Source organism: Akebia trifoliata, chromosome 4 (genome assembly GCF_017979445.1).
Source record: "Akebia trifoliata isolate Shusen 1 chromosome 4, ASM1797944v1, whole genome shotgun sequence".
In the NCBI taxonomy this organism is placed as follows: Eukaryota; Viridiplantae; Streptophyta; class Magnoliopsida; order Ranunculales; family Lardizabalaceae; genus Akebia; species Akebia trifoliata.
The window spans coordinates 40,530,910-40,548,769 of NC_141378.1; the positions used below are offsets into that span (position 1 = coordinate 40,530,910).

General features: G+C 34.2%; 2 protein-coding genes and 1 pseudogene across 2 annotated transcripts; 1 reads left to right on the forward strand and 2 right to left on the reverse strand.

Moving 5' to 3' along the window:
* Positions 1-9,602: 9,602 nt before the first annotated feature.
* On the reverse strand, positions 9,603-11,024 carry LOC147404968 (disease resistance protein RPM1-like). The gene is made up of 2 exons (XM_086437943.1): positions 10,416-11,024; positions 9,603-10,367 (listed from the first exon to the last, which is right to left on the reverse strand). Exons 1-2 carry the CDS (start codon positions 11,022-11,024, stop codon positions 9,603-9,605), a joined length of 1,374 nt encoding a protein of 457 aa, XP_086294069.1.
* An 87-nt stretch (positions 11,025-11,111) lies between these two features.
* On the reverse strand, positions 11,112-11,693 carry LOC147404969 (disease resistance protein RPM1-like). Its single transcript, XM_086437944.1, has one exon. It carries the CDS (start codon positions 11,691-11,693, stop codon positions 11,112-11,114), a length of 582 nt encoding a protein of 193 aa, XP_086294070.1.
* A 3,580-nt stretch (positions 11,694-15,273) lies between these two features.
* Positions 15,274-16,503, forward strand: LOC147404970 (putative CCR4-associated factor 1 homolog 7 pseudogene; annotated as a pseudogene).
* Positions 16,504-17,860: the final 1,357 nt, after the last annotated feature.

Consider the following 17,860-nt stretch of genomic DNA (forward strand, 5'->3'; position numbering starts at 1 on the left):
ATCATATATAAATTTATGAAATTTCTTCATATATTGTATGACAAGTTTAATTTTATCTGGTTTGGATCTATTTGATCAGATCTAGATATTACAATAAAAACTTATCCGACAATGATCCAAAATAATTATTTACAGAAAAGTTGATAGCCCTATCTAAAATGATCAGTTAAAACTAGTCAGATTAGTCAAAAGATTGATAGGTGATGATCATCATCGATCAATCAAAATAGACAGATGTCACCATGTGATGGGACATGGTACAAGTGTGCAATAATCATGCTGATACTTTCTTTGACGACACACTTAAGTGCAAATAAGAGAAAAAAAAAGCATTAATTCAATAAGTTTGACTTTTGATTGAGATACGCATTAATCATATTTGACAGTTATGATTGAGTTGTACAAGGTCTTAGGGAAAAAATGCTAATAATATCAGAATTATTAGTGTGGCAGTAAATAAAATTACAGTAAATCTTAATTAAAAATAATAAAAAAAACCATTTTTCAAATAATAATTATAACAATAAACCAGATTCTTGTTACTTGGAAAATTTGATTTATACCCGAGAATCCGATTATTGTTCATAGTCAGATTTTAGAATCCAATGCTTCGTTTGGATTTTGAAGTTACTCTCAATGGAATCAGAAATCAGTGAAAAATCAGAAATAAGGCAGAGCTTGTTTCTTACAAATTTGAAATTCGTTTAATGTGCTTTAGAACTTTGATATATAATATATCATTTTTCAAATTTAGAAATAAGGTGAAGAAAATGAGATTTGTGACTCTCAATTCTAAAATCAGTCATCAGAAATAGCTAAAAGATATGTGAGAGATCAAATTTCGATAATTTGATTTTGAAAATTTGAAAAAGAGAATATGTATTCAAAAGCAAATAATCCAAATCAAATGTCCACAAAGTTTAATGTATTTGATTACAATAATTTAATGGCAAAAAATATTTCCCTTTCAAGATATAAAATATAATATGCACTTAATCCGTCATTGCCCATGTGTCGACATTGTTGGCGACCAACTCCAATCCATTGAATGGCTGAAAGACATGCCAAGGAAGACACCTTGGCCTAGCCAACATGTCCGACCATAACAATTTGAGGCGTCCTCTGCCAAGGTCGTATCACCTTGGATGTTATGTGGGTCCCACGATAAAATGAATAAGGTCCCATTTATGTTCATTCCTTAGGTAATAAGATGGGGATAAGATAGAAAAAAAGATGGGGTGTCGATCACTAAATCAAGAATTAGATTGTGTCTTCCTTGATATAATACTCGTTCAAATAATTTCAATTGTAGTTTACAATTATGTTTAGGCTTGTATAAAATCTTAAACCCAAAAAGTAGAAATCTGGCAACAACAAAAAAACAAACAAACAGGAGTGAGCTTGTATTGGCATTCCAACTTTTACTTACTCTCAATCATTCACTTTTATTTATTTATTTTGTAATTGGGATGTGATAAGTAAAAGTTGGGGTGCCAATAGAAGCTCTCCATTTATAACAGGATAAATTACACATTCATCCCATGTGGCTTGGAATAACTCTGTGTTGACCCCCTTAACATTTTGATGATTGCAATTACCTCCCTTATATAGTTGTGTAACGGGCTCACTTACCCACTTTCTATCCACTTGCCATCAAACTAGCACTTAAAATAAGATTTTTAATTTTATAAAGACAATTTTACCCTTTTTTATAATGTTGCCTTTTTCATAAATAATTTTTTTTATTATTTAAAAAATGGATTGATGCGTGAGAGAGTGAAAATGTTTTACATGAGGCTATTTTTATTTTATTTTTTTAATACAAAAATAAAATGAAAAAAGATAAAATAAGAGGAAAAACTAGTAAAATGAATGAGGAAAAGAGAGAGAGATCCCATCAGACTCTCACTCTCTCATTTAGGATTTTGTGAAGAATAATAATTTTTTTGACCCCCCTCTGACACATGCTCCATATGCCCCTTGACATTGCATATGCTAGAATCATAAATTTTTTTCTAAGGATATACAATTGCACATATTTATGGGGATGTACTATTATGTATCCAGAGGGAAAAATTTATGATTCTTGCACATGTCACATCAGGAGACATATGAGGACGTGTGTTAGAGGGGCGTCAAAAAATCATGACTCTTTTGTGAAAAATTAAATTTGGAATGACCTTAGTGGAGACACATTAGGGACATTTTAATGAGGTCACTTTAGCATGACTCTTTGTGAAATCTATCTCGTTCTCTTTTTTCTCATTATGACAATGAATATTATTCCAACATTTCATCTAATTAAAACATGTCATCCTAGACAGTATTAAAATCATGATAAAAATTAAAATTATAGTCGGACCTAGGTTCAGTAACAATCATCGTTAAAAATAATCATAATAATAATTATAGTATATAAAAAATTTTTCCATTTTATGGGGAACCTAATAGTTACCCACAACACCAAAAAATAATAACATGTACCATGTGACATAGATTGATACTTGATAGAAGATATGATGTTGTATTACACTGTAGCACTATACTTCTGTGCACCACTCATGACCATGAACAGTAGATCCGTTTACATGGGTTTTCATTATTAGCTCCCCTGCAAGGGAAAACGTATATAATGAAATGCAGCTGGACACTACAAGTTCACCATCATCCCATTCTTTAATGTAGACTTTAAGGTCTGGTCTGCAAAACGACTGTGCAGTCAAATATTTGACTTGACGCTGCACTTGCTGCCACTATCTGATCAAGAACTGGTGATACCAATAAAGTTTCATAGTTTTAAAACTCCTCGAGACAACTCAACTCGATTGAATTTCAAGGTGACTCAGCCCCCAAATTAAGTGTTCTTATATGAGAAACATTAAATATCTTTTAATTATTTTAAAAGATTTTTTTTAATATTTATAAAATTAATATATTTTTGTCTGACTTGTTCAAATTTACTAGCAAGTTTTAAAGTTGACTCGACTAGATAATCATTTGAGTTTAAAAATTATGTTTTATTTATATAATAAATATTTAAATTTAATTTTTTTTAATTATTTTGGATTACACACACTTATACAATAATAAATAAAGCTATCATATAGGCATTGATGCTAAAAGGTAGCATACCTTAGTGAATGGTGAAAATATAATGGAGCTTCAAAGATAATTTCTACTAAGTTTAGAAATTTAATAGAAAAAGCGAATATGTAACACCAACACCCTGTAGGTAAAGAGGGAAAAATAGAAATAAAGCATTTGAGATCACAATTATATGTCATATTTAAACAAAATTTAACAATAATTTAAAGCACCAACCTAATAGTTTAATGTCCGATCATATTTGTAGATAGTTTAATGTCCTTTTTTCTTCTCATCACCTCTACAAGGTTATGATATACCCTCAAAATCATCTTCATGACCTCATTCCAATGAAATATTTAGCACAAAAATTAATTAAGGGCACAAATAAAATTACTCTATCTTTTTTAGTTTACAATAGGTGATATTTATAATTCATGAAAAAAAATGAGTTAAGGTTGTTTTACCGAAACATGGCATGAAAAAAAAAAAAAAAAGCAAAAAGAAGAAGAGTAGACTATTCATTTTAATTCCGAAAATGGGAAATTACCATTTTTGAAATTAAAACATTTTAGAGAGAGTGGGGAAAATTTTATTGTTCTAGAAAACAGAACATCTCACTCTAATCAAAATGTTTTAATTTAGAAAATAAAATTTTGAAATAAAATGAAGAGAGATTTGCCTGGCAGACCTACCTGTTGCATTTTTATTACAAAACCTCCCTTGAGTTTCTGACATCTCCAAGGGAATCTCTCTTGGATAACGCACAAGTACACTTTACCGCCAGTTTTAGACCAATACAATAAGGCTGGTGCAATTTTCCCTTCTTTTTTTCAAAGGATAACTTGGACATATATATATATATATATATATATATATATAGGTCCCGTTCAGCAACAAACATTTTGGCAAAACATTTTTCAAAACATGGGTTAGAGGTTTTGGAATAGGCTGATTTTTGGTGAGGATGATCTCTACGGTGAGGAGATCATCCTCACCAAAAATCAACCCATTCCAAAACTTCTAGCCCCAGTTTACAAGTTGAAAAATCGTGGACCGTCCATTTTTTGTAAACCATTTTTGATGGATTAAAAGTTTTGGAATGGGCTGATTTTTGGTGATGATGATCTCCTCACCATAGAGATCATCCTCAACAAAAATCAGCCCATTCCAAAACCTCTAACCCATGTTTTGAAAAATGTTTTGCCAAAATGTGTGTTGTTGAACATTTCCCATATATATATGGGTCCCTTTTGAGCACCAAACATTTTGGCCAACATTTTAGCCAATCATTTTTGTCCTACATGGGTTAGAAGTTTTGGAATGGGCTGATTTTTGGTGAGGATAATCACTATGGTGAGGAGATCATCCTCACCAAAAATCAATCAATTCCAAAACTTCTAGCCCCATGTTTTCAAGTTGAAAAATCGTGGACCGTCCATTTTTTGTAAACCATTTTTAATGGGGTTAGAAGTTTTGGAATGGGCTGATTTTTGGTGATGATGATCTCCTTACCGTAGAGATCATCCTCACCAAAAATCAGCCCATTCCAAAACTTCTAACCCATGTTTTTGCCAAAATGTTTGTTGCTGAACATTTCCCATATATATATATATATGGGGGGCGTTCAATGGCCAACTTTTTAGCAAACTTTTTGGCAAAACATTTTTCAAAACATGAGTTAGAGGTTTTGGAATTGGCTGATTTTTGGTGTGGATGATCTCTATGGTGAGGAGATCATCATCACCAAAAATCAACCCATTCCAAAACTTCTAACCCCATCAAAAACAGTTTACAAAAAATGGACGGTCCACGATTTTTCAACTGGTAAACATGGGTTAGAAGTTTTGGAATGGGCTGATTTTTGGTGAGGATGATCTACTCACCGTAGAGATCATCCTCACCAAAAATCAGCCCATTCCAAAACCTCTAACCCATGTTTTGAAAAATGTTTTGCCAAAAAGTTTGCTAAAAAGTTGGCCATTGAACGCTACCCCATATATATATATATATATATATATATATATATATATATATATATGGGGGGCGTTCAATGGCCAACTTTTTAGCAAACTTTTTGGCAAAACATTTTTCAAAACATGGGTTAGAGGTTTTGGAATGGGCTGATTTTTGTTGAGGATGATCTCTATGGTGAGGAGATCATCATCACCAAAAATCAGCCCATTTCAAAACCTCTAACCCCATCAAAAACAGTTTACAAAAAATAGACGGTCCACGATTTTTCAGCTTGTAAACATGGGTTAGAAGTTTTGGAATGGGCTGATTTTTGGTGAGGATGATCTCCTCACCGTAGAGATCATCCTCACCAAAAATCAGCTCATTCCAAAACCTCTAACTCATGTTTTGAAAAATGTTTTGCCAAAAAGTTTGCTAAAAAGTTTGCCATTGAACGCTACCCTATATATATATATATATATATATATATATATATAGGGTGGCGTTCAAGGGCCAACTTTTTAGCAAACTTTTTGGCAAAACATTTTTCAAAACATAGGTTAGAGGTTTGGAATGGGCTGATTTTTGGTGAGGATGATCTCTATGGTGAGGAGATCATCATCACCAAAAATCAGCCCATTCCAAAACTTCTAACCCATGTTTATAAGTTGAAAAATCGTGGACCGTTCATTTTTTATAAACTGTTTTTGATGGGGTTAGAAGTTTTGAAATGGGCTGATTTTTGGTGATGATGATGTCCTCACCGTAGAGATCATCCTCACCAAAAATCAGCCCATTCCAAACCTCTAACCTATGTTTTGAAAAATGTTTTGCCAAAAAGTTTGCTAAAAAGTTGGCCCTTGAACGCCTCCCATACATATATATATATATATATATATATATATATGGGAAATGTTCAGCACCCTAAGTTTTACCACACACTTTAACAAACGTTTTTTGTCCTACATGGGTTAGAAGTTTTGGAATGGGCTGATTTTTGGTGAGGATGATCTCTATGATTAGAAGATCATCCTCCCCAAAAATCAGCCCATTCCGAAATGTTTAGCCCCATGTTTACACGTTGAAAAATCGTGGACCGTCCATTTTTTGTAAATCAATTTTGATGGGGTTAGAAGTTTTGGAATGAGCTGATTTTTGGTGAGGATGATCTCCTCACCATAGAGATCATCCTCACCAAAAATCAGCTCATTCCGAAACTTCTAACCCATGTAAGACAAAACGCGTTTGTTAAAGTGTGTGGTAAAACTAAGGGTGGCGAACGGGACCCTATATATATATATATATATATATATATATATGGGAAATGTTCAGCAACAAACATTTTGACAAACATTTTTGAAAATATGGGTTACAGGTTTTGGAATGGGCTGATTTTTGCTGAGGATGATCTCTACAGGGAATAGATCATCATCACCAAAAATCAGCCCATTCCAAAACTTCTAACCCTTCAAAAATGGTTTACAAAAAATGGACGGTTCACAATTTTTCAACCTGTTAACATGGGGCTAGAAGTTTTGGAATGGGCTGATTTTTGATGAGGATGATCTCCTCACCGTAGAGATCATCCTCACCAAAAATCAGCCCATTCCAAAACCTCTAACCCATGTTTTGAAAAATGTTTTGCCAAAATGTTTGTCAAAATGTTTGTTGCTGAAAGGGACCCTATATATATATATAGGGTCCCGTTCAGCACCCTAAGCTTTACCACACATTTTAACAAACATGTTTTGTCTTACATGGGTTAAAAGTTTTGGAATGGGTTGATTTTTGGCGAGGATGATCTCTATGGTGAGGAGATCATCCTCACCAAAAATCAGCTCATTCCAAAACTTCTAACCTCATCATAAATGGTTTACAAAAAATGGACGGTCCACAATTTTTCAACGTGTAAACATGGGGCTAAACATTTCAGAATGGGCTGATTTTTGGGGAGGATGATCTTCTAATCATAGAGATCATCCTCACCAAAAATCAGCCCATTCCAAAACTTCTAACCCATGTAGGACAAAAAATGTTTGTTAAAGTGTGTGGTAAAACTTAGGGTGCTGAACATTTCCCATATATATATATGGGTCCCTTTCAGCAACAAACATTTTGGCAAAACAATTTTCAAAACATGGGTTAGAGGTTTTGGAATGGGCTGATTTATGGTGAGGATGATCACTACGGTGAGGAGATCATCCTCACCAAAAATCAGCTCATTCCAAAACTTTTAACCCCATGTTTACAAGTTGAAAAATCGTGAACCGTCCATTTTTTGTAAACCATTTTTGATGGATTAAAAGTTTTGGAATGGGCTGATTTTTGGTGATGATGATCTCCTCACCATAGAGATCATCCTCAACAAAAATCAGCCCATTCCAAAACCTCTAACTCATATTTTGAAAAATGTTTTGCCAAAATGTTTGTTGCTGAACATTTCCCTATATATATATGGGTCAGGTTCAAACGACAACCATTTCAACACACATATAGACAACGTGTTTTGTCTTATATGGGTAAAAATGTTTGGAATGGGCTGATTTTTTGTGAGGATGATCTCTGTGGTGAGGAGATCATCTTTGCCAAAAATCAGCTCATTATGAAACTTCTAGACCGTCCAATTTTTGTTGAAAAATTATAGACCGTCCAATTTTTGTAAATCAATTTTGATGGGGTTACAAGTTTTGGAATGGGATGATTTTTTGCCAGGATGATCCCCTCATCACAGAGATCATCCTCACAAAAAATCAGCCCATTCCAAACATTTTTGCCCATATAAGACAAACACGTTGTCTATATGTGTGTCGCAATGTGTGTTGCAGGAACCCGACCCTATATATATATATATATATATATGGGAAATGTTCAACAACAAACATTTTGGCAAAACATTTTTCAAAACATGGGTTAGAAGTTTTGGAATGGGCTGATTTTTAGTGAGGATGATCTTTATGGTGAGGAGATCATCATCACCAAAAATCAGCTCATTCCAAAACTCTTAACCCCGTCAAAAATGGTTTACAAAAAATGGACGGTCCACGATTTTTCAATTTGAAAACATGGTGCTAGAAGTTTTGGAATGGGCTGATTTTTGGTGAGAATGATCTCCTCACCGTAGAGATCATCCTCACCAAAAATCAGCCCATTTCCAAAATTTCTAACTCATGTAGGACAAAAATGGTTGGCTAAAATGTTGACCAAAACAGGACCCTATATGTATAGGATTAGGATCCGTATACATATAAAGCTACTAATAAAGCTATAACGTGTTTTGTCTTATATGAGAAAAAATGTTTGGAATGGGCTGATTTTTTGTGAGGATGATCTCTATGATGAGGAGATCATCCTTGCCAAAAATAACCCATTATGAAACTTCTAGCCCCATGTTTACAAGTTGAAAAATTCTAGACCGTCCAATTTTTGTAAATCAATTTTGATGGGGTTAGAAGTTTTGGAATGTAATGATTTTTTGCAAGGATGATCCCCTCACCACAGAGATCATCCTCACAAAAAACCAGCCCATTCCGAACATTTTTAACCATATAAGACAAAAACATTGTAACTTTATGTGTCTATGGAACCCGACCCATATATATATATTTAAACATTTTGTATTTTGTATTTTAGGCGCAATTTCAAGAAAGGGTAGTGTGTAGAATTAGGAAAAGTGGGTGGGGACAATATTTCGAAGAGAATAAAGACCCCATAGTCGTCATCGATCTTTACGCATCGGTTGTGAGTTTAGAATAATAGGAGCAAAGAAAGAGAAAGCAACATAAACGATACAAAATCATCTTCTTCCAACCAACCATTTACCATGGAGCAATCCCAACAACAACAAAACCATTTGACTAATTATTAGAGTATTACAATGTGATGTATCATACTAAGGTGTACATTAATACATCGTATAACTATAAGTTATACATGAAATGAAATGGACCATTTTTATGCATAGTTCAACCAAATCCCAATAGTGATAATGGTCCCACCACCCCAAGGAAATTTTTTTTGAGAGGACAATGACATGGGAACTCTAGGGAATTTCATACCTAGCAAACCTTAGAGTGAGGAATCCACTCCTAACTCATCAATTTGTGTCATCCAAAACCATGAAAGACCAAACTTTAAGAAATTTGAGAAAAAAAATAATTTCCACTGTTGAAATTTAGTTCTAAATTTGAAAGTTGGGTAGTCATTCATTTTCAACATCTTTGATCAAACTCAAAAAAGATTTTTTTTTTTTAAATCTGAGTTTTTTCTATTAAATCTAGAAGGATGTGATGTTAGATTTCAAATTTGATAATCCATGTGGGCCAAGCAATACTTAGTAAGATTTGAAATCTTACTAAGACAGTCATGGTAGCCTAATTCATAAAGTAAGGTATGTTCGGTAACAAACTTGAAAGAGGAAGGGAGTTTTCCCATGAATTAAACTATTAAAGCATAGAAATTAATATTTATATAGGCAATGGCACTTGTAAAAGAAAATAAAAAAAAGAAGGCTTTAGATATATTAATAAATAATTAAGATAATTAAATATTACAAATAGAGAAACTTACGAACCAATTAATTCTTCACGTTTCCCATTTGAATGAAAAGCTGTAATAGTAGGAATGTGTTGGATCATCCAATGGTCCACTCCTTCTCCTTCTCCTTCGCCTTCTACTACTATTTCTCCTTCACGATGACGATGGTGGTGGCGGCGCAACCTCTTGATGAAGTCTTCTGACATGTATAGTAGTTCGAGTTTATGAAGGGATTTGAGATGTTGAAAACCATGGGGAAGCTTCTTCAACTTTGGGCTATTTATTATAACAAGTTCTTGTAAGGATGGCATCATCCCCTCCTCTATCTCACTCAATTCCTCCAGCACATTCAAACCCCTTAACTGTAAGCATTTCAGTTTTGGAAAACTTAATTGTCGTCCCTCATTGCTGTTGCTGCTAGTGCCACCCCAACCAATCTGCCTTCCCGAGTAACTTCCCCAATATAGATAAAGTAGCTCCAAATTGGGCAATTGTGCCAAGGTGCTAAGCGGGTCTTCCATTAAATTGTTATTCCGTAATTCAATTCTCTGTAGGCATTTCAGAGAGCGTGTCCACTGCGGTAAGTGCCCTTCCTTCATTACCCCATTTAATTCCAATTTTTCAAGATGGAGATGGAAGGGAGGTGCTGACGACATGTTGGTTTCCAAATCAAGGATGTCTTCGTCATTGGATGAGTGTATTGACAAAGAGCGAAGGTGTTGCATCTTCTCAACGGCCTCACAAAGCCTTACGCAATATTCTTCTTTGACTTCACGGAGCTTTAATTTCCGGAGCTGGGTTCAGTAACAAAGTTGACTTACTAAGCTTTCATCAAAGACCACCTTGCCTAGTGTCTGCAAGCTACATGAGTTGCTTCCCCTTCCCGTTCCCATTCCCAATGTAGACAATCTCACATGAACTAAATTTAGCCAAGAACCAAAGAGAAGATGCCTTAGTTGTGGATAGATTAGGAAACTTTCCACACTTATATCACGAGCATCTAAAGTTTGCAAGTTCTGTAGCTCATATAATGAATCCGGAAGTTCATTCACCTCTGTTCCCCTCACACTTAAATAACGCAAGTGAATCAAGTGAACCACATTACTTGGCAAATGTTTAATCTTTGTTCCTGACAAATCTAACACCCGCAACCATTTGATGCTCTTGAATATCGTTTCAAGCATACTCGATGGAAAAAACTTGTCAACATCAAATGTTAGAAAGGAGCGGCTTTTTACACTAAACATGTTTGATGGAATGCTATCTGAACTATTCTGAACTGCTACTACGCGAGGTTTACCCTCAACAATTCTGTTATCGCTTTGCTTTGTGAAAATCTCAGCAAAATTTTCCTTCTTAATTATATGAATGGCAATGTCACGCATGAGGCCGTGCATTCTAAAAGCTTGTAGACTGACCTCGTAATAATTGTTAACTACAGCTTGTAACATGTTTCTGTCAATAAGCTGAACGAGGTACCCATGTGCAACCTCCTCAAGTGTTTTCCGAGGATGATCTTCTATAAAAACTTCGGCCACTTACAAACGGATCAATCTTGATTTCTGGATTTCATCATCTTCCGGAAACATTCCACAATATAAGAAGCAATATTTTAGATAATAAGGTAAATAATTATAGCTCATTAACAACACTCGACTAAGTCTTTCTAGATCTTGATTATTACTCAGTTCCCAATCAAGATTTTCAAGTACGTCATTCAATTCTGATTCATCACTGCCCTTTTTTGACATGAGACCACCAATGACAACAACTGCAAGAGGCAAACCAACGCTCCTTTTAACAATTTCCTCTCCAATTCCTTTCAAGTGCCCCGGACAACCCCTCGAAAGATTGCCACTCTTAAATGCCTTTCTACAAAAGAGACTCCAAGCAAACTCATGGGGTAATCGCTCCACTCGGTGAATGTAGCAAGTCTCTCCTAAAGGAGAAGCTACATCAGTTATGCGGGTCGTGAAGATAATCCTACCACCACTTCGAAGCGGTAATGCATATTTAACAGCTTCCCAAGCATTAACATCCCACATATCATCAAGGACAAGGACATACCTCTTCCCTTGGAAATAGGTGTACATTATTTCGCGCAACTTGTCCAATTCCATCGCTTCTATGTCACCAAGAATTTCCTCATTCCTACTTTCATGAAACTTTTGAACCAATCGTCTCAGCAAGATCTTTACTTGGTAATCTTAGGACACAGATACCCAAGCATTACAGTCAAATTCCCCTCCTGATATGCTCTTGTAAACTTTCTTGACGAGTGTCGTCTTTCCGGATCCACCCATGCCGACAATTGAAACTATTGATCGTCGATGAGCCTCTTCTTCTTTTAGCAGCCACTCCCGTAACTTGTTCACATCTTGATCAATCCCAACGATATCATCTTCTTCAACGAAAGGATTAGACACACCCGTGATCTCCTCCCCTTGTTTCTTCAGCGACTGGGCTAGTTCCTTCTTGTGGAAGGTCGTATCGTATCCTTCTCGTAAAGATGTCATCAACCTCTTTCTTGATGATTTCTATTTGAGAATGAAATTGATGATGAATTCCCATCTGCTTGAAGAAAGTACGCACATAATGAATGCAGAACTCAATATTTAGACAACCGCCAGCCGGTTCTCCTGACTCAACGAGAGAAGTTTCCATTATAGATTGGAACTCCTCGACAACATCTTCAATTTTGTAGGCTTCATCTCTCACTTGTGCCACCCACTGATTCACCAACTCATTTCTTACTCTTTTCTTCTCTACCTCCCTTAGAAATACCTTCATCGTAGAAAGTTCATCACAGATGAACTTAATGTCGTTGCTGATTCCTCGTTGGATTTGCCATTCTGCGACAGCTTCCTCAATTGCCAAGTCTTTCAATTTGGTGATAGCAGACTTCACTAAAGCTGCTGCTGCCATTTTCAAATTCTCTTGGTATATAGATTCAAACTGAAGAAGAAACCAAACCAGACCAATCTATAAACAAAAATATTTTGATCTCAATTAAGTTCAGCTCACACTCTCTTGATTCTTTGCAAGCAATATGTGACCACCTGACCTCCACTCTGCTTCTCAATGAGGTCCAATCTGAAGCCACACATTTTCAACCTTTGTTCCAGTCCATGGTCTTAACATCTAGAGAAAAAAAATACCCAAAAAATAATTGGATTGGATCCAATCGAATCAATCCATCAAATTTGATTATATATATACAATAAATACATAAATTTCAAATATTATTTATAATATGTAATATAATTTCACAAATTTTATCGGATTAAGGCCCTAATGGATTAGGAAATGGTTGATCCAAAACTATTCTTCCTAGATTCAAGCAACACTTTGTTCAGTAATGCAGCTGAAACTACTCTCTTAATTCTTGGCTTAGATCTAAGAACATTTCAACTCTTCATTCTTTTTACATATAATCATACTTAAATCAGGACGACTAAAACCACTAATCAAACAAATTTTTTTTGGGTACAATTTTATTAGTTAGTGGTATGTGCCGGCAGGTAGGACCACAACTAATAATCTCCAACTATATGGAAGACTAGTGGTGAATAAAATAAATTTTAGACATTGGGATCATAAGCTAATAATTAAAGGTATGGGTTGGCAAGTAGGGCCACAACTAAATAAAATAAATTTTAGACATTGGGATCATAACCTTATAATTAAAGGTATGGGCTGGCAGGTAAGGCCACAACTAATAATCTCCAATTACATGGAAGACTAGTGGTGAAGAAAATAACTTTTAGACGTAGGAGCCATATCCTAATAATTAAAGGTATGGACTCTGGTAGGGTCATAGGCCTTGTTGGCAATTCGAAATGCAACAAAAATTTGATTCGTGAAAATAAAAAATCTGGTAATAGGATAGTGATGGTGATGATGAAATTAGTTGTAACGCCATAAAATTTTGTAACGTATATCTGTAGACACCCCATTTTTGCACTCGTCTGATTAATCAATCTGATTGTGACGGTTCTCGATGATGGATGAATATTCCAATACTTTATTTGTTACTAGATATGTTTCAGAAATTTAGATGAGGTATCTCAAACAAGCAAAGCTTTATAAACCACGCTACGCTAGAAAAATATGACCCAAAAAACCTAGAAATCATCATTCTTGGGACAAAAGAAGCTTTACAAGAAAAATCACTAAGAAATAATCAAATTACCAAAATACCCCTAACATCAAAACATCTCTAGAGCCTACGTTACGCTTAAGAAAACCCTTATGAATATATAAAATAAAGAACTAAAATCAAATAAATCATTTCGTCAATTTTGACAAAATTCGACAAAATTACGAAATACCTCTCATAGGGTCCACGATCATTTCACTCCGAAAAATTCATAAATGACACAAGCCGATACTCCCATTGAATTCCTTCAGAAAAATTGATTTTAAAGCATTCAAAAACATTGAAAAACAATCTCGAAACGCAAAAGCCCTCTTGAAGGCAAAACGATAATTTTTTTAACCTTAAAAATTCAAAATTTTGAAATTAATAATTAAAATATTAATTAACGTAAAATGAAATCTTAATAAATGGAATTAAAATTTTTAAACAATTAAAATCAATTAATTAAGTCTATTGGTCAAATTTTAAGTGGTGGCCTACTTATTTAAGTGGGGCCCACATGATATTTATTAGAAGGCCCCTCCATTTAGGGTCCCAAAAAATTAAAAATATAATTAAGAGGGTTTTTAAAAAAATTAAAAAATATTCTTTCATCGTACGTAAGAATTGAAATCTTAATTTAAAATACTAATTTAAAATCCTATTAAACCCTAATCTTAAAAAGACTTAGTTAAATTGAAAGACTTTCAAAAAACTCTATAAATAGAAGCATCCACAACCTAATCTCGCGGGTCAAGAAAAACCCTAGGAAAGAGAGGTCAAAACTCTCTCCAACCTTCCCAAAACTTTAAATTTGAAGTCCTAAGTCCCTACCTAACATCAAAATCTCCTTTTCTATTAAAAAAATACTTAAAAATCTTCAAAAAACACCTAGAAACTCTCAAAACACCCATAACATCCAACAAATACTCAATTCTATGATGAGAATACCTCATTTCGAAGATCTAAAGTTGATTCAGTGACGAAGACAAAAGTAAGAAGGTTCATACGAAGAATGCACTTCGCTAGTACTGAGGGAATCGACCGTCACAATCACCCAAGGTAACAAAGGGAATATTTTATTTTGATGTTTAGGTCATTTTTTAGCAATGTAATTTTTGAAAAAAGTAGAAACCGGCATTCGCGGGGTGGGATTCGTGCCTAACACCTTCCAATCTCGTAATGTGATCCCTAAACCTTTTATTTTCGTAAATTAGTACATTTCTCCATTTTGAGTCATGTCTCAGCTCCTAGACCGTAAAATTAGGTGACGACTCTCAAACACCCAAAAAGGTAAATCCGCAACCTGCGGATCAAGAGTGCTTTTAGTGGCGATTCTACTGGGGATAGTTTGAAGATCAAACTTGAAAATCTAAAAATTTGATTTTTTTTATTTAATTAATTTTGTTTTTTAGGGCATGTTAGTGAAATCTTTTGGTTAAGTAATTTTTTATTTTTATTTTGTAATTTGTAATTTTGTATTTTCTAATAGCAATGAAAGATTCAAAGTGACATATAAAATGAGGATAGGGGATCCATGTAGAGAGAAAGGAAACAATTCATTGTTTTTTCTCCGTTTCTTTCTTCTTCTTTTTTATATATTAAAAAGAAATTGCTGTTGTGCGTGGTATAAAAAAAAAATTCAAAAATATTCTCCATTGCTCTCTTTCCCTCTCTCCAATTCAAACTCCATCTTCATCGGATCTGCTTCTTCAATCTTCCACCTCTCAAAAAAAAAAAATTCTTTTCTCCTCTGATCCGATCTCCCACCCAAAGGTTCTTTTCCAGTTTTACCCTTCTACCATGAGCAATCATGGTGACAAAGATGAATAATAAGACTACTTTTTTCCAATCTCTCGATCAGATCCTTCATCTCCGTTTACATCTGTTTCTAAAGACGATTTTTCAAACTCCCCAAATTATGCTTCCGATAATCACCCAATTCCCAGATTCCCTCTCTTAATCTCCAAACTCTCCATACTGCTTCGTCAGCAAACCTTTTCTCTCCTCTTTCTTCGTTTCCATGAATCTCGAATAAACAGACCAGCCATCTCGAATTCAAGATCTTCAAAATCTCAAAGCATATCCATATCTGGTTGGGGGCTTTTTTCGGTTCGGATTGTTAATGATTTGTCTCCAGATCTGTTTTTAGGAGATTATTGTTAGAAAACTTCGTCGAGAATGTCGATTATTTCGAAAGCGGATCCGATTCACATCAGAGAGGTTTGGTATGATAATCTTGAAGAAGAATTTGCTCTAATTAAGAAAATCTTCCTACATGTGAAATCGATAAATTTTGTATTTGGCAATTTAATTTCCGTGAATTTAACGTCAATGACAACGTCTTTGCGAATGATTCCCTTGAGCTTTTATGCAAAGCATGATCAATTTTAGGAAGGACATCGAGATGGGATCGTTTTGAACGATAACGTTCATTGGGTGATGTTCCATTGCAGATATGATGTTGGACATTTGTTAAATCTTTTAATTTGCCAGAATTTGCCGAAAACTCAGGGTGGATTCTTCGATCTAATTAAAATGTATTTTCCTACTATTTATTATATTAAGCATTTTATGAAGTTCTGCAATAGTCTTCATGATTGATTAAACAAGCTTGCGGAGTTGTTGAAAATCGAGAGGATTGGAATTTGTCATCAAGTGGGTTCGGATGGTTTGCTTACAGCTTTTTTTCTTTCTAGAAATTGAAAGAATGTGTCTTTAGTGGCTCGATTGAGGAATATGTGGGTGTTTCGTATGGTTTAGGTGTTGAAAATGGACAGAATACTAATTAGAAACTAAAAAGACAAAAAAATAAATGTTTGAATGGTGTTGTTGCCAGCAATGTATAAACAAAATTGATTGTTTAATGGTGGCAGCACATTAAAAACAACGGAAAAAAAAAAAAAAAAAAAAGAGTTTTGGGTTGTGAGTGTTGCTAGTAGCAACATAAATTTTTTGTTTTTTTGTTTTGTTTTTTATTTTATAAATAAAAAAAGGAATGAACTAATCTTACTAGCTTAGTAAGGTTCTTTTCTTACTAAGAGTCATTGACCTCGCCACGTGGCATCCGAAAAGTGATCCAATGCCACTTGTTTGTGGCCGATAAAATTCTAAGAAATTTTCAAATTTTTTTTAATTAATTTTCATTTTGAACTTTAATTTTAAATTTGAGATTTTATAGCCACCCATTTTCATTCCATCAAATCTAGAAAACTTTGAAATTAGATTATTGATGAGATGACCACATTGGTTTAATGACTCTTAGTAAAATTTGAAACCTTATGAGTTATTCAAGTTAGCCTATATTTTGCCATGCATGTCCTTTAAAAAAAAAAAAAAAAAAATTTGTGTATATCTTAATGTTTGATCAATGATTGATATTGTTTTTTTGTGCTATCCTGATTAATTGATCATCGTTACTCTCATTACCTATCTAATATGTCGTAATCCCGATTGATATATATCTTTGATGTTTGTGCATGGATCTTGATTGATATTATGGATATTTTTATATTTTGTGATCATATTTTTTTGATATCTATAGTTTTGTAATTTGATGTGGTCTATGGGTCCATTTATTCGAAAAATAGCCCGGACGCACCCTACCCTATTTGCACACACCACTAGCACGTTTATTTTGTTGTATTGCACGCTTGCATGTCCCTTCTAACCAACGTGACACTAGTGCATGGCTCGGTCTCCTCGTGAGACGCGACGTCATTCATGAAAACTACAACTCCAGTCACGTACTTTTATGGTATATAAAACTGGGACATCAATACCGTTTGATTAGGTGACTCTGATAGGTATATTGATACACCCATGTTGGAGCGACTTGAGACTTTATCCTATTGTAAGTCGCAAAGTCATATGTTCTATTGATTTATACTTGAAAATCCGATTATTGTTCATAGTCAGATTTTATAATCCAATGCTTTGTTTGGATTTTGAAGTTACTCTCAATGGAACCAAAAATTAGTGAAAAATTAGAAATAAGGCAGAACTTGTTTCTAGCTTAAAATTTTGAAATTCGTGTAATGTGCTTTTGAACTTTGATATATAATAAATCATTTTTCAAATTTAGAAATAAGTTAAAGAAAATGAGATTTGTGACTCTCAATTCTAAAATCAGTCCTCTGAAACAGCTAA